At 39.7% G+C, this 24,946-nt stretch overlaps 1 protein-coding gene across 46 annotated transcripts in view; it reads right to left on the bottom strand.

Moving 5' to 3' along the window:
• Nucleotides 1-24,946, bottom strand: part of SPIDR (scaffold protein involved in DNA repair) — a 484,346-nt gene that overhangs the window by 283,275 nt on the left and 176,125 nt on the right. For 43 of the 46 annotated variants that reach the window (XR_012416420.1, XR_012416421.1, XR_012416419.1 and 40 more), the window contains one exon: nucleotides 4,588-4,807. Coding sequence is in view for 40 of the 46 variants with exons in the window: in XM_065519183.2 (XP_065375255.1) it covers nucleotides 4,588-4,807 (220 nt within the window). In the remaining 6 variants the exon portion in view is untranslated. Of the gene's footprint in view, nucleotides 1-4,587; nucleotides 4,808-4,916; nucleotides 5,281-24,946 lie in introns of those variants that run through there. The other 3 variants (XM_065519192.2, XM_073998787.1, XM_065519194.2) reach the window with 2 other exon arrangements.

Raw genomic sequence — 24,946 nt, 5'->3', positions numbered from 1 at the left:
CTTTTTGATGGGGTTGTTTGTTTTTTTCTTGTAAATTTGTTTGAGTTCTTTGTAGGTTCTGGATATTAGCCCTTTGTCAGATGAGTAGATTGCAAAAATGTTCTCCCATTCTGTAGGTTGCCTGTTCACTCTGGTGCAGCACAGCAACATGGCACAAGTATACATATGTAACAAACCTGCATGTTATGCACATGTACCCTAGAACTTAAAGTATAATAATAATAAAAAAAAAAGAAAAGAAATAAAAATGGTCCATGCATGAACTAAAAAAAAAAAAATTATATCACACTGTGCAGCCATAAAAAATGTTGAGTGTGGTGTGATGAGAAACTGGCAGCAGCTGAGACAGCTTCAATCTTTACAGGTTACTAGGGAAATCATATATCAAAAGCCTCAAAACCCACTGGTACTCTATGGCCAAGAATTTCTACTTCTAGAAATAGTCTAAGAACCAAATCAGAAGGCAGGTATAATGATAAATATTTCACCCAAGCAGTGTTTAAAACAGCTAAAAATAGAAAGCAACCTTAACAATCCTAAATAAGAGGATGTTTAAATTACCACATATTCATATAGTGGAATACTAAGTAGTGACTAAAAAGATGACGATATGAATGGACCGATGGAAGGGTATACTCATGACAATAGGGAAAGTCAGACTTCACTCTTCCAGCATACTGGGATGTGTATTCTGAGGAGAAGCAAAGTATTGGTATCAGGGGATACCAATAAATACTTCTGAATGAATGAGAGGTGTCCTGGTTGTCCCTGGATACACTCTCACACACTTAACCTCTCACCCACCCTCATTCTGGCATTAGATTTCATGGCAGGATGTAATCAGGCAGATGGTTTCTACCTTCCTCTCTCCCCAATATCATTATAGTAAATTCCTTCATTTGTTTTTTCTACTATATCTGTGTTCAAGTGGTGAGATGTTTCTTTGGAATCATTATAAAGCTTTCAATTTGCTTGAGTAGTAAAAGCTGTTTATTCATTAGTTAATAAATGTTGAAACTATGGGACATGGGATTCATTTTACTATTTTATTTTTATATGTCTGAAATTACATAGATTAATGCTTTTTTTAATAAGTTGGTTACTGTTATACAATTCTATGACTATTTCATAATGCAATTAATTAGAGGCAAGACATTTTACTTCTATCTTTATTTTCAGATTGCCAGAGGCAAAGCTGCATTACATCTCATTGGAATCCAATGAGAATTTATCAAGTAATGTCTACAGAGGGCTCTTGAGCACCTCGGGGTAAGCAGCCATTATACCTAAACTCACATTTATTACTCCAGGACCAATATGAGCATCTCAAGTCTACTGATTCTTTTAAAAAACTGTGCCCATGTTAAAAAACAGTTTAAATGAACACAGAAGGGTGCTAGTGGGAAAAGGACAGCCAGCCCACAAGGAAAAATATATTTACTATTATTTCTCAAGTTTCCATAAAAAAAAAAAAAGACTAGTCCTTTAAAAATTAGTTTGGTTTTCTTTCATTAAGTATGAGGTGTTTTTTTTTGTTGTGCTGTTTTTTTTTTTTTTTTTTGTAGACAGGGTCTTGCTCTGTCACCCAGGCTGGAATGCAGTGGTGCAATCTTGGCTACCTGCAACCTCCATCTCCTGGGCTCAAGTGATTCTCTCACCTTATCCTCCCAAGTAGCTGGGACCACAGGCACACGCCACCCACACTCAGCTACTTTCTGTGTTTTTAGTAGAGACGGGGTTTCACCGTGTTGGCCAGGCTGGTCTCGAACTCCTGACCTCAAATGATCCGCCTGCCTTGGCCTCCTAAACTGCTGGGATTATAGGCGTGAGCTAACGCGCCTGGCCTCTTCTATTTTCTTAAGTATTATATGTTGAATACAGGCAAATAATCACTTGACAGCCCACAGGCATTCCTGCGGAGAGTAACACCCAGGGGTTGTTTGGTAAGATCCAGACCAACAAACATTCCAAACTCTAATGATAATAACTCATTTACTTGTAAAGTCTAAGGAGTCACTGGGATTTAGAAATTCTTGGTCATATAAATCTTTGTAGATAAGCTTGATCTAATTTTATTTCTCATAAGCCCAAGAAAATGTCCTACATTTAAAGCCTCTAAAACATCTTCCCTGAAGGAAAATAATCATATTTAGGTATTTAAAAAACAAGGTCATTTAATAAATGCATTTTAAAACATATAAAGGTGTGCCGAAAAAATTAGAAGTTGAGAAGGGACCAGGCCTGGTGGCTCAGGACTATAATCCCAGAACTTTGGGAGGCCAATGTGGGAGGACTGCTTGAGGCCAGGAGTTTGAGACCAGCCTAGGCAATATAACAAGACTCTGTCTCTACAAAAAATAGAAAAAGAAAAAAAGAATTTAAAAAGCTGAGGAGGGAGGAGATTTTTTAAAAATAATAACAATAAAAGGCTCTGCCACCACAAATGAACTTAGACACTAATGAAAGAGCTAAATTCTACAAGGGAGTAAAACCAAGGGGTGAACAAAGAAGATCCGAATGAGGACTGATTTCTGAAGGAAGGAAGACAGGTTCAAGGTAAGAGAGATGCTGACAGAAGTCCTGTGCTGCTGTGCACTCCATGAACACGGAGAGGGGAGCATCACGTCAGAACCCTGGCCAGACACTACCTTTAAAGCCCTACTCCGTGAATGCAGAGATTAACCTACCCTAAAAAACCTATCAATTTGTTTTTAATCCAGTAAGTTAAACCTAAAGTTATTATAGAAAAATAGGCAGGATTACATAACTTACATATAGATTACGTATAGTCACTGGGATGTGTTAAACACATAATTGAATATTTAAGAATTAAAAAAAATGTTGGAAGATTATACTCCAAATTGTTAACAGCAGTCATCTACAATGAGTGTGATTAATTGAAGAGGTGGGGGTAAGAGGATTCACTTTCTAAGTTATATATTTCTGAATTAACTTTTACAATGCATATTTGAAAATAAATGTTAAAGGCAAATATTTAAAGCAAAAAAGGAAGGAAGCAATTATTAGGAGGAAAGTTCTAAAAATTAAGCTTAATGAGATGTGAGTAGTCCCAGCGGTTATTAAAACACCATATAAAACTATAGTAATTGAAATAGTATAATACTAGCATGTGCAAATACAGTTACATTAAAAGAGCAAATAGCCCAAAATATATGTAGGTATTTAGTACACGATAAAGGCAGCATTAAAATCATATGAAGAAAAAACAGAATGTTCAATAAATAATGTTGGGACTCCTGGTGGCCATTTGGAAAAAAATAAAATTGCATTCATTACCTCACATATTACACATAAATTCCAGGGGTGTCAAAAGACTTAAATGTAAATTTTTTTAAAATCCATAAAAGTCTTAGAATAAAACAGAGAATAACTTTTATACCTCATAGTAAGGAAAACCTTTCTATCAATGACACAAAACCCACAGAAGAAAAGATGGGTAAAATCAACCACAGAAAAACAGAAAATTTCTGCTCATCAAAAACAAAGCAACAAAACAAACCCCTGCCCCCTAAAAACGTCAAAAGTCAAATGACAAATGGGGAATGAACTAACTGCAATGTGTATGACTGACAAGGCGCTACTTTTTTTTTTTTAATCATTTATAAAAAGTTGGTAGAAATCACTAGGACCGAGAGTCTAAGAGAAGAAAGGTCAAAAGTTATCAATGGACATAAAATGAAATACAAATGATTCTTAAACATGGAGAAATATGCCTAAGCCCATTTTATGTAAGAGAAATACAAATTAAAATGATAAACATCCTATTTCCAATTTTTAACTTGGTCTAGATCAATACAGTAGGTTTGTAAAGGAGAAGAAAAAGGCACTTCAGGCATTGCTAGTGGGAACATAAAATGGTGCCATTTGACAAAGTCTGCTAAAATTAAAGAGGCACATATCCTCTGATCTAGCAATAATACTTATAAAAATTTATCCTATAGCCCTTCCTCATACACAATGAAAACTTATAAAAAATTACCAGCAAATTAATAACTAGCTCTTAAAACAAGGGTGCTCAAACTTTTCCTCAGAAGTAGTATGTTTTTCTTCTATTCATGCTAAAAATCAATATCCCACTGCAAAAGAGAGCAAACGTAGTATCCTTTAAAATACTTTCTGATCCAATAATGACCACTTTTGCTCCTGCAATTCAAACACTAGTATATCTTAATTCATGCTTTTTATTCTCCCCTCTCAAGTGACTAAGAAATATGTAATTAATGTGTTATCCTATTGTCACATAATGCCTGTTAACAAAATTATTTTTCTAAGAAACATAAAAACAAAAACAGCCAGATCTTATAACACATCCTTGGGCAAGAATCTTAATACAGTTGTTTCCTCAACCCTCTCACCCCAAATTATCAGAAATTTGCTGACAGAAGTGGAAACGAGCCATCAGAGACAATCCAGTGCTTCTCTGACAGAAAACCCATGTCCAATCCTGGCTCTCTTCCTCTGGCATTGCTCTATGATAAAGTGACAAAAATGTTCCTGATAAAAATGTCTTTTCTTATGAGGCTAACTCACAGTTGGTGACTGCTGGATTCAGTTCTACGCACTCACCAGGGAGGGAAGATCCGGACAGTGTCCTGGGGACGGCTCCTGAGGTAGCCTGCAGTCTCCTTGGTGAAGAGAACTTTTAGGCCAGCTCCAGGCCTGGGTGTCACGCTTCGGGAGGGGCTGGTGGCTGGTGGCCCCAATAACTGCTCACACATGGCAACTTGCATGGCACATTCCTCATGCAGCTCTAAAATTTTCACAGTTAATACACCGGATTTTCTACCTAGAAGTTGAAGAAAAGAACAAAGCAAAAATGAAATCAAAAGACAGATGATTCAAGCGTGAATAAAGTGTCATGAAAAAAAGATCCACATGCAGATAGCACTCTTCACCTGGAGAAAATGGTCTCCACATTTTGCAAAGTAAAACAGAGACACTACCATGCTCACTATAACACTTTTCTTTAATCAAAATAGGCTTGCATGTTGCATTTAATAAACAGATTTTAAGCAACATAAAATAAACAGTCTTCTGTCATGAAGAAATAGGCCTGTATAAATAGAAACCTTAGACCCATCATTTTAAGGAGCACGCTTTTTACTCCAAGTCTCAAATCCTTTGATGACCACAAGGAGAATATGGCCACTGTGGATTCTTCTTCTTCTTCTTAAGGATGGACCCTCCTCTTTATTATGTTTTGATTCTCTGCTTTGAAATCATGTATGTTACTAGCTGGCTGCAACTATTCCAATCATCAGAAGGGCTAACAGTTGAAGAGTTATGTGGACTGCTGGGTATTAGAGCTCTAGATTGAAATGGGTGGAATTTGATCTGGATTCAAGTACTGGTTTCCTTATTAAGTTGGCCAAGTTCCATGGCATTCAACACTTCAATTCTCTTATGTGTAAAATGGAGATCCTGCCACCTGCCCCAGGAAACATTTGTTCGGATTAAATGAGATAACTGAAGTTGAGAGTGTGCATAGCCTACACCCCAGAATTCTTAGGTAGGTACCCAGAAACTGTCAGATGCACCAGTATACCTAAACAAGGATACACATCTCAGCGTTGTTTATAAGAGTAGAAAACTGCACCCAGCATAAATCAGTAAGATGGGTAAACTATGGTGTGTTCATACAACAGAACACTGTACGGCACTTAAAATGAGGTGAACTAGATGTGTAAGAATCAGATGAAGAGGTCTCAAGAAATGAAAGGGGATAAACAGGATATACAGAGTATGACACCTACAATGTAATTTTAAAAAACACAGAAATCAATATAATATTGTTTATGAATACAAGATAAATATAAAAATATAAATAGAAGGATTCACAGAAAAGTCATGAAAGCCACTGTCTCTAAGGAGACAGAGAGAGGAGTATGACTCAGGAGGGGAACCCGGAGGGTTTCAAATTTATGTGTCATATTGTTTCTGTTACAAAAGTATGGGAAACAAACAAAAAAAAAGACAAAGGATTGACATGTGTTACTAATTCTAGGCAGTGAGTCTGCTTATGTGTTTCTATTACTCTCTGTGCTTTTTAACTAAAAAAAAATACATAAATTGAGAACAACAAAAATGAAGGGTACAACATACTGCCTTGTTAATAACAGATATTCACTAATGTGAGTTTCTCTACCACTTCAGCCAACTGGTTAATAGTGAATAATAAAAATTAATATTTAGACAGTGCTAAGATTTTAATTGTACAGTTTGAGTTTCTATTTCTTTCTCCCTCTCACTTTTTCTTCATTCATTTCACATTCAACCCCAAATTTTTCATCTCTTTCTTTATCTAGGTGTCCATGGCACATGCCCATATACTGGGCCCTGGGTCACCTTGCCTCCCCTGAGCACTGTCTTGGACAACTATTTCTTAAGGCAAGAAAACAGAATGGGGGAAGGATATGAATAAGCACAATGTACAAGCAGCATATAACGAGTTTCTGCTAGTCACTCTAGGGAGGGAACAGAGGAATGAAACCAACTTGTAAAGAAAGGCACTAAGAAGTGAACACACAGATGCTTCACCACAACAGGCATTCTGTGAATGAAAAGTAGCTCATCTTCAATTGGTAAACTGGAAAAGAAATCAGGATAATGTGGAGGTCACTTCAGTCCACAAAATTTTTTTCCTCAGCAGGGCAGCCAGAGCAGTCTGTGCAGAATTAGAGTCTTCAGAAGCAAAGGGAAAAGCCCTAGATTTAGGAGCTACAGTGGCCACAGGAGCATTCTGAGACATAATTTAAGAATTTTTAAAACTTGTACCTATACTCAACTCAGGGTTCATTCCCAGCACTGCACAGGCCTCAAGCCTCCCCTGTCCCCCACTGACAGCAGCAGCTGTCAGGGCTCCAGGGCCACTTCTGCTCTCAAGCACCAACGGTCTGCTCAAGTTCAAGTGTGCCAGCTGAGTACAGGCTCTTGGTTATGGGCACTGTGGCAGCCCCCAGCCATGCTCAGCTGCCTGCCCAAGCAGCACAAGTTCTCTTCAGAAACTAATTCTTGTCTTGGGCAGCTCAAGTCCCCATAGACCCTGACAGATTTTATAAATGCAGGCTATTATAGAAATACATAAATAGTATTACAGAAGAAATACTTATGTATCTAAGATGCATCATACTGCCTGACTACAGTTTCTTCGAAGATTTCTATGATAAATCTTGACAATATTCTAGTAACTATGAATTTTGATCAAGATCTATAGCACCAAATAACTTGTAGAATAACACTTTATGATGTTGGCTACCACTGCAGTGCTGCACACAGCAGCTCATGTGGTGACTAAATAGCCCTTGGAAGCAATACTGAGCAGCGCTCCCATGGCTGTGACACTAAGTCAGGGACAGGGCTATCCTTTCCACCAAGCATTCTAAAGCTCTTTCTACAAAACACCCTCCATGGCCTTCCTTCCCAGGAGAAAATAAAGCAGGGTAAGCTCCTCCTTGTCTGAGAGAGAAAAAAGCAAGGGGCAACTTATACCAAAAATGTGCTTGAAGGAAGCTTTTATTTTATTTTTAGAGACAGGGTCTTGCTCTGTCGCCCAGGCTGGAGTACAGTGGTGTGACCTTGGTTTACTGCAGCCTCAATAACCTGGGCTCAAGGGATCCTCCCACCTCAGCCTCTCAAGTAGCTGGGATGACAGGCTTACACCACCATAACATCCAGCTAATTTTCTTATGTTTTTGGAGAGACAGGGTCTCACTTTGTTGCCTAGGCTAGTCTTGAAGTCCTGGGCTCAAGTGATCTTCCTGCCTCAGCCTCTCAAAGTGCTGGAATTACAGGCTTGAGCCACCATGCCTGGCAGAAGTAAGCTTTTAATCCAAGCAGGGGATATACTCATTTTACAAACAAAGAACAATGCTTTGCAATTAGATGTTGAGTACATAAAAGGCCATTTTAGTGCTACCAGGCAACATTTTCCATAACTGCTACAAGACAGCCAAAATATCGCCTTGTCCAGGAAGTGTTTTCTGAATCCCAGCCAGAAGCAACTATTCCTTCCCTTGAAAATCCCCAAATACTTTATCTGTCTCATAAGAGTGTCCTCAGTTTTAAATGGACACAGTAGTGGCTAACCCAAGAGCACTACAATCACAGGTGCAAACACAGCAAATGTACCACGAAGTGCCTGGCCATGCAAGGATGGCAGCCACTGTCACTGCCATCAGTTCTTCAAGGCATTTTCAAGGCCATTCTCTTATTTGATCCACAACAACCCTATGAAATAGGTAAGGAACATATTAATCTCACTTTTCGCCACATAAGAAAACTGAAAAATAAAGCTAGTTGCTCAAGTGACTTTCTTAAGAACAGAGAGGATGACTGGCAGGTCTAATATCAGTAATCAAGTATCCTTACAAGTCAAGGACCAAAATGTCTCTCAGATAAATGCCAGTTAAGCATAGGAAATTGTGAGTGATGGGGTTTTTCCCCCCTACTTCATTATGCTATGACATAGGGCTTGTTTAAAATGTAAAGACAGACAATGCTTCAGGTTGAGAAATGGACTCTGAGGCCTATTGCTGTGGCTGGACACACTGAGGGTTTCAACAGAACTTGCACTGAAAAAGAGGATAACTTGCCAAGTGCTCATCATCAAAGAGAAAGTACCATAAAGATCAAATGGTGACCACAAATACTAATATACAATAGCAAAGATGTTAAACAATTAAGAAACAGGAACAGAAAGATTCAATGAAGATACACCAAGATATCTAGTAATTTCTATCCATGCATATGCCTAGCAGATGAAACAGAATTCTTAGTTAAAAATGGACAGTATTTAACTTAAAGAATAACATTTGCTGAACAACTGCATGAATTCGTTATTTAATCAGCTAACTGCTCTTTGAAAAGTCTTTCGTTTTAAACAACCAAGAGGCCACCCACACACACACAAATCTGAGCAAATGACTCAGCATGGTGGCTCACACCTGTAACTCCGGCACTTTGGGAGGCCAGGGCGGGAGGACAGCTTGAGGCCAGGAGTTCGAGACCAGCCTGAGCAGCACAGTGAGACCTCCCAGCTTTACAAAAATAAAAATATAAAAATTAGCCAGGCACATTGGAGTATACTGTAGTTTCAGCTACCTGAGAGGCTGAGGCAGGAGGATCTCTTGAGTCCAGGAATTTGAGGTTATAGTAAGCTATGATGACACCACTGTACTAACTGGCCTCCCTAGTCAAGTACCTGACTCACAGAGTGAGATCCTGTCTCTCAAAAAAGAAAAAAATAAAAATGAAAAAAAAGAAACACAAAACAATAAATTGAGCAAATGATAGAATAATAAAATATGTCTGACTACTGATAAATGCCTTTTTTGTTGTTGTTGAAATATACAGGTAGTCAGGGTCCAATTATACTCATGTCAACTCAAGTCTTCCTAAGTAGGTTATATTGAATTAATATATGAGTGTAACAAATAACTATACAAGAAAGGACAAAGTGAAACAAGTTAGTATGAGGGGAGAGATACTGAAATTATTCTCCAATAGAGGGCAGGAACATCTGTAAGTCTTTCTAACAGAAACACTTTTCGTAACATAATTGCTGCCACTAATGTTAAGTTGTCTATTTTCCAAACACTGACCATATGGTAATTTGGAATTTTCCTCCTACATTACTGCTCTGTCTCTCTTTATCTTCAGAGATATCCTGAAAGGCTAGCCTACCCAGTTATCTTGCTCTAAAACATATGTTCTAGTATTCCCTGAAATTGGTACTTTTGTCTTCTTCTGGTCAATTCATCAACAAGTGTCCACTGTTCCTTTTCCCTCTCACGTTCACCCAGCATGCATGTGAGTGTGCAGATGCACACACATACACACACAGAGAATCATGAGCAAGTACCAGGGGTCAAGGATGGACATCAGGGGGTTTTAAAGTCAATCTGCTTCCCATATGGACAGGACCTCTATCTTTAACACTCTGACACTGGTTACCACCAGCTGTGATAATTATTTATCTTGCTGCAGTCACTCCAAACTACCATGCTATATAATCAGTGTACATTTTACTATTTTTGAAATATTTTATAGCTTTCCCCCCAAAATAATACATGTATCCATTACTAAAATGGTTTTATTTGGTGTGTTTCTGTTAGTTACTTGTGAAGTTTAATATCTTTAACAAACTCTATGCCCTATTTTACTGACTTCTCACAGCATTTTGAGGCTCCTAGCATTGTAAAATGAAGAAGGGCGTATACCTTGCTCTATGTTTTTCCTCCCCAACATGCTACACAGTTTTAATTCCACATAATTCCACTTTCATTGTCAAGGTTAATGTTCATAGTATATCCTATAACCTATGCCAAATCTCTGTGCTCCAGCCATGTCTGACTCCAAGAGTTAACAAATAACAAATTTACATTAGCACAATTATATAAACAAAATTCAATATCTGACCAGGGTCTTAGGATTGCATTTAAATAAGAATATCTCAGACTTAGGTCAAATGATCTGACTGTAATAATTCTTATGATCATTTAGGCCTTCCAAATGCCAAAAGAAAAAGGACTATAATTCTGGTGGCCCCAGCATACCCATTCGTAGTCTTAGCTTTCCCCAAAAGTTCACCACAGCTTTTTAGAGAACAGCCCATTCATGTTCTGCCTGGGACTAAATGTGGTCGGCTGGAGCCTGGGCAGGGAAAAAGAAGATCAAGTCAGTTCAGAATTATGAAGCAGGGAAGAAACAGGTCTTCTATCTTCAGATGTGTGAACCAGGGTGTTTCCTCTGGGTGTGATGGGAAGCCAGCAGGGAAGTCACATGATGAGCTGTGTTGAGACCAGACTGAAGAGGACAAGAGATTAAGTGGGGAAGCTAGTTAGGAGGGTCTGCAGCAAATCAGGACGGATGATGGTGTCTGGGATTTAGGGAGTGACAGAAGAGGTAAGAAATGGTCAGATTCTAGATATTCTTTGAAGGTAGAGTCAATAAGGACTTGTTAATGGACTAGGAGTGAATATGAGACAGAGTACAAGAATGACCCCAGTGTTTCTGGCCTGAGTAAGAATAAGAACAGAATTAACATTTACTGAGACAGTAAAGATTTCTAGGCAAATGTGTTTCTTTTCTGGGAGGTGCAGGTATTATGAGAATACTGGTACCAAGACATAAGTTTTTAATATATTAAAATTGAGATGCCTCTTATTTATTACAATAGTCTGGCACTAACTTACCTCCCCAATCTAATACCTGATTCTTCCAACCTGCTCTTCATAAGGCCCACCTGAATGGCATTCTTAAATGTAGATGTAATGATAGCTGCCCTGTACTTGAACCTTTCCATGGCTATCCACTGGATTAAATCCAAACTACTTGCCATTGTATGGAAAGTCCTTTGTTACCTGTTACTTCTTACTGCTCTAGCCTCAAATTCCATAGCTTCGTTCAAGCAATTTAAAATTATTTCTACGACAAGGTGAAAAATAAGCAATTGTGCATTAAGACAGTTCTATCACTGTCTCCCTGGTGAGCTTCTCCCTGGGCATGATTCTCCTTTCCACTCTGCAGTTTATCATTTCTCTTTATGTTATCACTGTACATCTTGTTTATACCTCTGATTTTAAAAAGTAAACAATTCCATCTATTAAACCATGAACTCTGTGTTGCACCTGGATCAGTACCAATACATATGTAAGAAATGAATGAATCCTAATACACACTGATGTAAGGCATGTGGGGGACTCTGTTTCCAGTCTTGATTTCACTGCTAACCATGATGCTCCTGACCCGGCTCCCCTTCACCTCAACTGCACTTTGCATGTACCCAGAGAATGCAAATTAAACTATGACTCGAATGATGCTCCAAAGAGAAATACAAATAATACATTCCGAAATCAAATCCAAATGACATTTTATCTATTCACCGTATTATACCATTTTTTCATTAACATGCACTAAAAACTCAATTGTATTTACTTGTTTATATTGTTTTTTCTTTTGAGAAGTTACAACTACACCTAATTTTACCAATGATTCTCAAACACACAGCACTGATATGCTCCCGTAAGTATTCAGTAAGTGAATACCTGTTAAATTATTGATTGTGTTATTAATGATTGGTAAACCAAAATTGTAATTTCTGAGTAAATCTTATAAGATGCCATTAGGTTCATTTCACAGATAACTTCAGGATAAAATTCATAAAGCTGTAAGCAGAAGATCCTGATTATAATACCTAAAAATACGAATTCTGGAGAAATTCACACATTTATCCTATAAACAGCACAATTCATTTTTGTTTAAAATGTATGCTCCCCCATAAAATTTTAAGTCATCTGGAAATGATGAATAGACACATTTCTTTACCACAACTGCTTACTAAACTGTAAACAATTGTGCTTTCACTTCTTGATTCCACATTTTTTGCCTTTTCACCCAGTTTAAAACATTCTTCTCCAAAAGCCACAATTATTCTAAGCATGAAACAGAAATCTGAAACCCAACTCTTAAAAAAAACCCAAAAACAAAAAAGTAGACAAGACTGACCAGGCGATCAGAATGTTTTCACAATCCCCAGTGATGAGAGCAGTCAAAGCCTAGTTGAGTACCTCTGCCTCCAGGGTCACAGTGTCACAGTGACCCCACCTCCCACTGGGCATGTCGCTGTGACTCATTCTGTAGGAATAGCCTGTTCTGTTCTGTAGAGGGTGAGTGGGCAATGAAATGTCCAATTTTAAAAGAAATTCCAAGTAAGAATAAAGCATATAAAGGCTCTAGAAAAGCAACAGATCCCTTAAGTGAAGATAAGCCAGACAACAGGGGTGTGTTATGGATTGAATGTTGGTGTACCCTCAAAATTCCTATGTTGAATCCCTAACCTTCAGTCTGGTTGTATTTGGAGACGGGAGCTCCAAGGAAGTAACTGAGGTTAAATGAGGTCATAAGGGTAGCCTGATCTGACAGGCTTAGTCTCCTCATAAGAGACAGCACCGGAGGACTTCTTCTTTCCATGCACACACACGGGAAAGGCTCTGTGAGCACACAGCAAGAAGGCGGCTGCCTAAAACCAGTACGAGGGCTCTCACTAGGACCCCACCACGCTGCGCCCTGGCTACCAGCCTCTGGCACTGTGAGAAAGAACTGTCTGCTCTTTACGTCACAGTCTATGGGATTTTGTGATCAACTAGCCTGAGCTGAGACGGGACAATGCAATACATACAGGACCGCCCAATACACACACTGACACTGATGACCAGCCATGCCTTCCACTGAGTACCCAGAATACAAGTTCTTCTTTCTTGAAAACTTCTTCATTTAAAACACCTTATTTCATACAACTATAGATGATAATTTTGGCTCAGAAAATAGGATTCAAATGGAGTCCAGTAATCACAATGAAAACGTTTAAAAGGTCATATAGCTAATGACAAAGTACAGAAATAGATATTTAAGTATTTCTATTTTTATGAATGTGGCATCAACTGAGAAACAAATGTGTTGGGAAAAACTGCAATAATCCAATATTAAAATAGCAAGTTACTAATTATGGGTGGACACTATAATCCTCCTAAACCTACCTTTAAACCATCCCGGGGAATGCCAGGAGCACGTGGGCATCCGGCCTCCCTACCACGAGGCCAACACACTGAATCTCTGTAGCACAGAGAGTTCAAAATATGTTTACTGAGTCTAGGGCGTCCCCACTGTCACTTTATCCTTGATTCTTAAACTCCAACATCAATCCAGCCCCTGCCATAATGACTATCAATAAAGGACATTCTAACGAACAACTTTTAATTTATCCTAAGTTGGGTGGAAACAGGCAAAACCTGTGATGAGCCAGAACAAGGCATGTCCAAATGGAGCATGGCAAATTCCTAACTCCTAGACACAAGGAGGTGTTTGTGTCTTGCTGCCATCTTCCCATGGCATTTCAACAAATGGGTAGGGAAGAGAAGAAAAAGGAGAAGAGAAATTAGCTTAAGGATTAAAATAGATAATGTAGTAACAAAAACATAGAGTGACCACTACCGTGAAGTGCCTCTCCTGAAAGGTGTGCAGAAGACCAGAGAGCACCAGTGCTGGGAAGGCTCATGGGCATCAGACACAAAAGACACAAAAGTTAAAAGACACAAAGTAAAAAGCACTCTGAGAGAGAATTTCACATGGGAATAACAGACAAGGCAGGGGAAAACAGCAATACCAAATTTAAAAAGTGGAAATAACCCAAGGTTTAACAAAGTCACCCTTTCTGAATAAAAAAACTGCAGCACAGATGAAGTAACCCACATAGGCCTTCAGCCCTGGCCAAGTGGACCAGAACCAACGCTGCCTGATGAGGGCCATTTCTGCACGCTGATGCCATGTTGTAACATTTTTAAATTACTGGGCATGGCTTAGGGATGCCCTGTGTATCTTTGTAGCTCTTTGTGCAGTTCTTATTTGTTTATATTTTGGGGAATTAACTGTATTAACTACAGGATGCTGGAAGTATAGTTACAAACAAATCATTAAGAGATAAAAGTGTACGTCTTAGGCCTGGTGCCCAACTTATCCCACGAAAGCCACGGCTTTGACCCATGGAGATATTGCATGCTGTGCACACGGAGGTGGGGGGTCACCGAAAGGGGGCAGAGAGAAATGAGTCCAAGGCAGCTGGGCTGAGTGTGTAAACAAAGAATGTCATGTAAAAGAGTTTACAGGAAATGAAGCTTTGTCCCATGGACACCGGACAGTCAATGAAAACGTCTTAAAATAGGAGGGTAATAGTATCAGTTTTGCCTCTCAGGATGATAATCCTGATAGGGTGAACATAAGGGAAGGTTGGTGGCAGGGAGACCAGGTGGAGCCTGATAGGGCAATCCTGGCACAGGAGAATAGAGGCCTGAGCACAGGTGGTAGCAAATGGGGTAAATGAGGGGATCTGCTCGAGAGATGACTCTGAAGTGGAATCATCATCTGAACCTGGGGAGCAGATGGATTGAAAACATGTCTGAGAGTCCATGTGCGATGGCTCATGCCTGTAATCCTTGCACTTTGGGAGGCTGAGGCAGGTGAATCACCTGAGGTCAGGAGTTTGAGACCAGCCTGGCTGGTATTTTTTGTAAAAATACAAAAAAATTAGCTGGCTATGGTGGCGAGTATCTGTAACCCGGGCTACTCAGGAGGCTGAGATGGAAGAATTCCTTGAACCCGGGAAGCACCGGTTGTAGTGAGCAGAGATTGCGCCACTGCACTCTAGCCTGGGTGACAGAGCAAGACTCCATCTCAAAAACAAAAACAAAAACAAAAAACAGAAAACATGTTAGAGAAAGCCCAAAGACTGCTGAGTTAACAGGCAAGGCAAGGCAAGGCAAGGGGCATACTGGGTCTGAGGTGTGCAGGACACTCAAGTGCAGGTGGACTGGGGCAGGGCCACAAGATCCAGCAGAACAGAGGCTGGGTGGAAGCAGCCATGAAGGTCACCGAGTACCAAGGAAGGGCACATGGAACAAGAACTAAAGAGGCATAGGCAGAAGCCTGAGGAGCCCATGTTGAAGTAGCACACAGCCAAGAGTATGCAAAGAATACAGGGAAACGAGCACAGAAGGCAGAAAACCAAGGAGTGCTGTCCTTGAAGCTGAGGAAGACAGGTAACAGGCCATGCATGTGCTGCAAGGAGGCAGCACTCAGAAAGATAACGATTTCCGCACACTGGTGGAAATGAGGCTGTGCAGTACTATAACAGAAGAAGAGTGAATGCGGGCCACAGGCTACTCTTTCAAATCATTCTCACAACACAAAAGTTTCCATTTTTTTTCAACTTCATAAGGAATTTTACTAACCCAAGAACTTGTTTATTCCATCTGCCAGCCAAGAACTTGTTTATTCCATCCCTATATTATAATGGAAAAAAAAATTTACCATCTAGTCAGAAAAATAACAAGTACTGAATGATAAGTAGCGATCCATTCTAGGATCACCTTCCCAGCATTCTAGGATCACCTTCCCAGAAGATCTTCACCAGGGGCTGCGCAGAGCATGGATGCCTGCCTTGTGACCCGCACCCTCTGTAGCAAGCTGCAAGAAAGAGAAGGAGAAATCCAGTCTGGGTTTGTGCATTCCAACAGGCTTCTCAAGGCAAGAGGTTCCCAATGGAAAACCTAGAACCCTTTTGAAAATAAAAGTGAGCTGAAGAAGTTTGGAAAACCAGATTAGTGAAAGGTTAAGATGGCATACACAAAATTTCACAGCATGGAAAAATGCTAGCATGATTCCAAACCAGGCTAGAGACTCAAAATGACAACTTGTTGAGCAAGCAAAAGAAAATGCTCCCTTGCCAGTATCAATACTTTTTCTAAGGCCAAAAACAGCGTTTTCAATGTATAGATAATCTTCATCATAAACAATGTCCCAATTTAACCCTATGAATGAATTTTTATTTATCAAGCCACATACGGAAATCAACAAGTTTCAACAGGAAACATGTTTCACCCACTATATATTTAGAGTAGACTAACTTTGCAGTCTTATTTTTGGATCACTTACAACACAGCAGAAAGAAAGAATCTCTTAAACTTCAGGTCTATGAGAAACCAATTTTAAAACTGTAGAACTACATTTTTCTTTTCATGGAAAAAGAAATGGAGAAAGTACAGATGAAATAAATCCAACGGGAATCCAAATGCATCATTTAATTCTGTGGTATTACTGAATCTCACTTCATAGTTCTTTAGGTATGAAAATTCACAAGAAATAATGTATTTCTAGGAACAAAGGTACAAATGGGAGACAGCTAAAGAGTGGCAGATACGTTAGCTGCGGAACTGAGTATGGTATTAAGTACCCCTTCCTCTATTTCTTAGGTCCCACCATTATTTTTAGTAAGATTATCAAATAACTTGGCATTATTAAATTCTAATAAGAACTCTTTACTGTTCTGTTAATACACACTTAAAACGATCACTGGAAATTATGATATTTTCTGACATGGAATCACACCTCTAACAGTAGACAAACTAGTATCACAGTTTGTTTCCTGACTTGAACAGTTCAGCCTCGGTATTCACACAAAATCTTCTGGCCCATGACTACAAAGAACAATACTAAATATCACTGCTGCACTGAAACGTGGGTAAGGATATAACAGAGGGAAAAATAAAGCTTGAGCACTAGTTGGCTTTGTGGTTTTATTGGTCAGAGGGAAGCTGGAGATAACCCAGAGTCAGCTCCCCTGACCCCAGAGGAAAGGGGATATAAGAAAAGGAACGGAAGCAAAACCTCTCTGGCCAAATCAGAGCTGACCCATGCTGAGTGGGCACTGGCAGTATCCCTTCAACTGAAACACAGGGAGGGAGAAGACAATGTAGCAAAGAAGTTTAAGGACAAATTTTAAATGACTTTTTAAAAGATGCTGACCTACAAAATTAACAACCCTTCTTTAAACCATGTTATTCACATTTCTTAAATCTAAAAAAACAAATTGTTTTTAATAATGTTTCATATTACATAAAAAAATCCCCAGAGAAACTAAAGATTTTAAAGGCATAAAATATTGCCAAGAATTGGCTAAATAAGCAGCTCATCATACACCTACCTTTTCTGGGTTTAAATATTTAATACTAGGAGACTTAGATTAAATCATATGTATTTTCTAACACTTATTTTTTAATTAAATAAAGGGATCTTATTTTACCAACTGAGTTGCTTTGGTAGGAATGACCAATCTACCATTTTTTACCCCAAGTTAGGCTTTAATTATTGGAAAATACTGCATCAAGGAAATTAGTGAAATCTTGTAGACATCCACGTATCTACACAGGATTCTTTGTGCATTCTCCTGCTAACATCAGTTTCTGTATAGAAATTGCTGATCCCAGGCCGGGCATGGTGGTTCGTGCCTATAATCCCAGTACTTTGGGAGGCCAAGGCAGATAGGTCATTCGAGATCAGGAGTTCGAGACCAGCCTGGCCAACATGGTGAAACACCTTCTTTTTTTTTTTTTTGAGACGGAGTCTCACTCTGTCGCCCAGGCTGGAGTGCAGTGGCCGGATTTCAGCTCACTGCAAGCTCCGCCTCCAGGGTTTACGCCATTCTCCTGCCTCAGCCTCCCGAGTAGCTGGGACTACAGGCGCTCACCACCTCGCCTGGTTAGTTTTTTGTATTTTTTTAGTAGAGACGGGATTTCACCGTGTTAGCCAGGATGGTCTCGATCTCCTGACCTCGTGATCCGCCCGTCTCAGCCTCCCAAGGTGAAACACCATTTCTACAAAAAAACATAAGTTGGGCGTGGTGGCGCATGTCTGTAATCCCAACTACTAAGGAGGCTGAGATGGGAGAATCACTTGAACCCGGGAGGCAGAGGTTACAGTGAGCTGAGATTGTGCCACTGCATTCCAGCCTGGGGTGACAGAGTGAGACCGTGTCTCAAAACAAAAAGCATAAAGAAAATTGCTGACCCCAACTTTCCTTCTTCCTCTCCCAGCCACTCAAGTGGTGACTCTGGACCACAACCCCATCTCAGGGGCCCCCAGCCTCAGAGGAGTTCCTGGTAGCAGTAAGAAACAGGTGGGGGACCAGATTTCTGGCTACACACTTGCGACAAGACCGAGGAAACCCCACTCTGTGGGCTACACTGTGGGGCACCACATCCACTGCTCCTGAGGTAGCCTGAGGGTCAGGGCCGCCCCAGCCTCCCCGTTCCCCTGCATCTGGTGCACAGAGACACTCATGTAACGTTCACACAGGTAACAAGGAGGGTGCAGAAGTACTGGAGATTACAAACCAAGCCTGTCAGGCTGGTGACAGATAATCTTGTCCAAGGAAAAAGGATCACTACACTCTTCATTCTGGAAAACGACTGCACTACAAAAACCAGTCTTGTTACTGAATTTTTCACTTCTTGACGAAGTATAACTTTTTAGTACTTCATAAGTAAAATTCAGGGTGGAGTTTACTATCACTCCACATCTATCTCCCTATAATGGTAAGAACAATATTTGATTCTGACAAATTTCTTCTTTCGTAAAGGCATATTAAAAAAAAAACCCTGTCCCAACCCTTTTCCAATGGTAATCCTTGTTAACTGCTTCTGACATTTTATATTTATAGTATTTATAAAGTATTTATAATATTTACGAATATTTCCAAACCATTATATAATGTGAAGAAAGTCTAAAAGCATTAGAAGTGTCCAGGAGTGTTATCCTGAGTATTAATTTTAATCATCAGAATATGGAAATAGTATATGATTTCAGTTTCTCTTGAAATTGTATAAATACAACATTATTCAATGAGTAAGTCATCACAGTTTTTCTCCTTTACAAATCCTAAGAGATAATACTTTATCTCTTAGGCTTTGTTTCTTTCTTTCTTCTGATTCTTCAAAACATACTTCAATAAATGGAAAGTTACAGATGTCCTTGCCATGGTCTGAATGTGTCCCCCAAAGTTCATGTGTTGGAAGCTTAATCTCCAAAGCAACAGTGTTGAAAGGTGATCTTTAAGAGGTGATAAGACCCTGAGGCTCTGCCCTCATGGATTAATGCCATTACATGGAAGTTGGTTCCTCATTAAAGGATGAGTTCTACCACCTTCCCCTCCCTCTCTCACACTTGTTTTCCCTTCCGGTGAGTTGGGTATCAGGCTTCCCAGCCTCTAGCCATGTGAGAAACAAATTTATCAATTATTCAGTCTGTGGTGTTCTATTATGGCAACACAAAACAGACTAAGACAGTTATTAAAACATCTTCAAGTATAAAATATGGTTTTGTTTCCTTCTAAAGAATGAAAGTTTAATATCTTAAAAAAGGAAGCAAGGAAAAATGAATTATAATGTAATGATGGAATGAGACAGTTCTGTCAGTGATGATAATCTACTTGTTGCTTAATAAATACTGAACGAAAGTAGTGAGGAACAAAGTAAAAAAAAAAAAAAAAGATTAGCCAAAATATTATAGCCATTTGGCAAGAAAAAATAAAAAGGCACAATGCATCAATTTACAATATTGCTGTAGTAAGTTAAAAAATACTGAACAGAAAACCATCTATTTCTATTCTATTATTATTCTTTTTTTTGAGACCAGGTCTTGCCCTGTCGCCCAGGCTGTAGTACAATGGTATGATCTCAGCTCACTGCAAACTCCACTTCCCGGGTTCAAGTGATTCTCCTGCCTCAGCCTCCCAAGTAGCTGGGATTACAGGCGTGTGCACCACCATGCCTGGTTAATTTTTTTTTTTTTTTATCATAGTAGAGACGGTGTTTCACCATGTTGGCCAGGCTGGTCTTGAACTCCTGACCTCGTGATCTGCCTGCCTCAGCCTCCCAAAATGCTGGGATTACAGGCGTGAGCCACCACGCCCAGCCCATTTCTATTCTTTAAGTACTGGTAGTAATACGGGCACTTTCTATATAACACTTGTTAAGCTGTATATCTGTGTTTTCTGTAGTTTCTTATATTTCAATACAAAAAGGTAATTCAATAAAAGCAAATATTCACATGGCAAAGGTACTCCTAAACTGAAATTTTGTCCCACCCTCAATTTTCCAAAGGTTTAAGTTGTACTCACTTTTTACTGTGTGAATATAATGTATACTAAATAAAGTGCTTCTTACTGAACTTCAATAATAACCTAAAGAAATCTTTCAAATATAATAATCTTATACAATAAAAAAATTTAAAATATGGAATATTTAAAATCTGTTACATAAAATATAATTTTTCTAGCAAGAACAAATAAATAAGAAAACTTCCACCATCCCAAAACTGTTTAGCCACCTCATACTGATATTCTGGCTCATAAACTAGACAGAGGTTATAGTTACCCACTGTAAATATGAAGCTCACTTTCATAGCCTGTTCTGCACAGCTCCCACCACAATCATGCAGACCCTCCACTTTACCAACCTGTCCTGATTTTCTCTCTCTCTGCTTGTCATCCATCTAGTCCACTAAAGAGAAGGTCTAAGGGTGCAGTGACCAGATCTTGCTTATTCAGTGTGTCTTTAGAGCCCAGCAAGGAGTCTGGCACACTGGAGGCCCCTGCTGAGCAACTGCTGAGTAAATGAATGAGACCTGCCAGCTTGGTATCTGTAACCCTCACTTCCCACTATCCCATCTCCACCACCAGATATAGGGACCAGTAAAGCATTTACTTCATACAACAATAAACACAGAAATATGAGCATATACAAAATTTTCCTCTGTATGACTGAAAAACACTGAGAATATTACTTGGTTGCTTACCCTCTATAATACAATTTAAATAAAAATCATTGTTTTTGCAAAAATTTTCTCCCATTCTGTAGGCTGCCTGTTCACTCTGATGGTAGTTTCTTTTGCTGTGCAGAAGCTCTTTAGTTTAATTAGATCCCATTTGTCAATTTTGGCTTTTGCTGCTGTTGCTTTTGGTGTTTTAGACATGAAGTCTTTGCCCATGCCTATGTCCTGAATGGTACTACCTAGGTTTTCCTCTAGGGTTTTTATGGTATTAGGTCTAACATTTAAGTCTCTAATCCATCTTGAATTAATTTTCATATAAGGAGTAAGGAAAGGATCCAGTTTCAGCTTTCTACTTATGGCTAGCCAATTTTCCCAGCACCATTTATTAAATAGGGAATCCTTTCCCCATTTCTTGTTTCTCTCAGGTTTGTCAAAGATCAGATGGGTGTAGATGTGTGGTATTATTTCTGAGGCCTCTGTTCTGTTCCATTGGTCTATATCTCTGTTTTGGTACCAGTACCATGCTGTTTTGGTTACTGTACCCTTGTAGTATAGTTTGAAGTCAGGTAGCGTGATGCCTCCAGCTTTGTTCTTTTGACTTAGGATTGTCTTGGAGATGCGGGCTCTTTTTTGGTTCCATATGAACTTTAAAGCAGTTTTTTTCCAATTCTGTGAAGAAACTCATTGGTAGCTTGATGGGGATGGCATTGAATCTATAAATAACCTTGGGCAGTATGGCCATTTTCACGATATTGATTCTTCCTATCCATGAGCATGGTATGTTCTTCCATTTGTTTGTGTCCTCTTTTATTTCACTGAGCAGTGGTTTGTAGTTCTCCTTGAAGAGGTTCTTTACATCCCTTGTAAGTTGGATTCCTAGGTATTTGATTCTCTTTGAAGCAATTGTGAATGGAAGTTCATTCATGATTTGGCTCTCTGTTTGTCTGTTACTGGTGTATAAGAATGCTTATGACTTTTGCACATTAATTTTGTATCCTGAGACTTTGCTGAAATTGCTTATCAGCTTAAGGAGATTTTGGGCTGAGACAATGGGGTTTTCTAAATATACAATCATGTCATCTGCAAAGAGGGACAATTTGACTTCTTTTCCTAACTGAATACCCTTGATTTCTTTCTCTTGCCTGATTGCCCTAGCCAGAACTTCCAACACTATGTTGAATAGGAGTGGTGAGAGAGGGCATCCCTGTCTTCTGCCAGTTTTCAAAGGGATTTTTTCCAGTTTTTGCCCATTCAGTATGATATTGGCTGTGGATCTGTCATAAATAGCTCTTATTATTTTGAGGTACGTTCCTTTTGCAATCTACTCATCTGACAAAGGGCTAATATCCAGAACCTACAAAGAACTCAAACAAATTTACAAGAAAAAAACAAACAGCCCCATCAAAAAGTGGGCAAAGGATATGAACAGACATTTCTCAAAAGAGGACATTCATACAGCCAACAGACACATGAAAAAATGCTCATCATCACTGGCCATCAGAGAAATGCAAATCAAAACCACAATGAGATACCATCTCACACCAGTTAGAATGGCGATCATTAAAAAGTCAGGAAACAACAGGTGCTGGAGAGGATGTGGAGAAATAGGAACACTTTTACACTGTTGGTGGGATTGTAAACTAGTTCAACCATTATGGAAAGCAGTATGGCGATTCCTCAAGGATCTAGAACTAGATGTACCATATGACCCAGCCATCCCATTACTGGGGATATACCCAAAGGATTATAAATCATGCTGTTATAAAGACACATGCACACGTATGTTCACTGCGGCACTATTCACAATAGCAAAGACTTGGAATCAACCCAAATGTCCATCAGTGACAGACTGGATTAAGAAAATGTGGCACATATACACCATCGAATACTATGCAGCCATCAAAAAGGATGAGTTTGTGTCCTTTGTAGGGACATGGATGCAGCTGGAAACCATCATTCGCAGCAAACTATCACAAGAACAGAAAACCAAACACCGCATGTTCTCACTCATAGGTGGGAACTGAACAATGAGATCACTTGGACTCGGGAAGGGGAACATCACACACCGGGGCCTATCATGGGGAGGGGGGAGCAGGGAGGGATTGCATTGGGAGTTATACCTGATGTAAATGACGAGTTGATGGGTGCTGACGAGTTGATGGGTGCAGCACAGCAAAATGGCACAAGTATACATACGTAACAAACCTGCACGTTATGCACATGTACCCTAGAACTTAAACTATAATAAAAAAAAAAAAAAAGAATCATTGTTTTTAAATTAGCTAGTGGACATGATCTTAAATTTCAAAAACAAAGTATCTTGCTTAAGAATAGGCAGCTAAAGGCTGGGCAAGGTGGTTAATGCCTGTAATTCTAGCACTTTGGGAGGCTGAGGCAGGCTCTACTAAAAATACAAAAATTAGCCAGGTATGGTGGCGGGCGCCTGTAATCCCAGCTACTCAGGAGGCTGAGGCACGAGAACTGTCTGAACCCAGGAGGCGGAGGTTACAGTGAGCCAATGCTGCGCCACTGCACGCCAGTCAGGACAACAGAGCAAGACTTTTCCCTTTCCCCCCAAAAATTTCATCATGAAAAATAATTTATCTGAAGTCCATCAATTTCTTTGTTACCACTTGTTCTTTTTTCCTTACTCTCTTCCTGTAAAACACAGCAAGTTTTTTTGCATTTAAGAACATATAAGGGTCCAGGTGCAGTGGCTAATGCCAGTAATTTCCAATGCATTGGGAGACTGAGAAGGGAGGTTACCTTGAGGCGAAGAGTTTGAGACCAGCCTGGAAAACATAGCAAGACTCCATTTCTATAGAGAAAAACAATTTATTTTTTATTTTTTTTATTTTTTGAGACGGAGTCTCACCCTGCCACCCAGGCTGGAGGTGCAGTGGTGCAGTCTCGGCTCACTGCAAGCTCCGCCTCCTGGGTTCATGCCATTCTCCTACCTCAGCCTCCCGAGTAGCTGGGACTACAGGCGCCTGCCACCACACCTGGCTAATTCTCTGTATTTTTTTTAGTAGAGACGGGGTTTCACCATGTTAGCCAGAATGGTCTCGATCTCCTGACCTCGTGATCTGCCTGCCTCGGCCTCCCAAAGTGCTGGGATTACAGGCGTGAGCCACTGTGCCCAGCCAAAAATTTTTTTTTTAAAAACAGCTGGGTGTGGTGGCATGTGCCTGTAGTCCCAGCCACTCTGGAGGTTGAGGTAGGAGGAGCCCTTGAGCCCAGGAGCTTAAGGCTGCAGTGGGGAATTGTGATGGTACCACTGTACTGCCTGGGCAACAGAGGGAGACCCTACTCAAAAAGATAAAAGAACATTTGTAACTACTTTTAGTTTTAAAAACTATGATATCAAACATATTGTGAAAATATTTGTCATACTGTTACTAAACAGAGATCGAACAAGGGAGCCAGGGTGCAACCACTGCTGCACTCACATCTCCTGAACTCAGTACCACCCAGACCTGCCCCCAAAACAACTGGGCTATGAACATGGGCCACCAAGGTAGGCTGCCCAGTGTAAATCCGGCTCTGCTGCCCACTGGCAGGCACGCAGGGCTGTACCCATCCATATTCTCCTGTGTCTGCATTGTCCTCATCTCTAAAGTAAGGAGAGCAAGACCTAACTGGAAGGGTAATTGTGGTTAATGTACATGCACAATGCTTTGAGTATCATTTAGTAATCACTGCTCACCATCATGCAGATAATGAGCAAAGCAATGTTGGGAAACTGTTTCCTCTTTTAAAAAAAGGA

The sequence above is a fragment of the Macaca fascicularis genome, chromosome 8 (assembly GCF_037993035.2).
Source record: "Macaca fascicularis isolate 582-1 chromosome 8, T2T-MFA8v1.1".
In the NCBI taxonomy this organism is placed as follows: Eukaryota; Metazoa; Chordata; class Mammalia; order Primates; family Cercopithecidae; genus Macaca; species Macaca fascicularis.
This window is presented reverse-complemented; position numbering and strand designations above follow the sequence as displayed.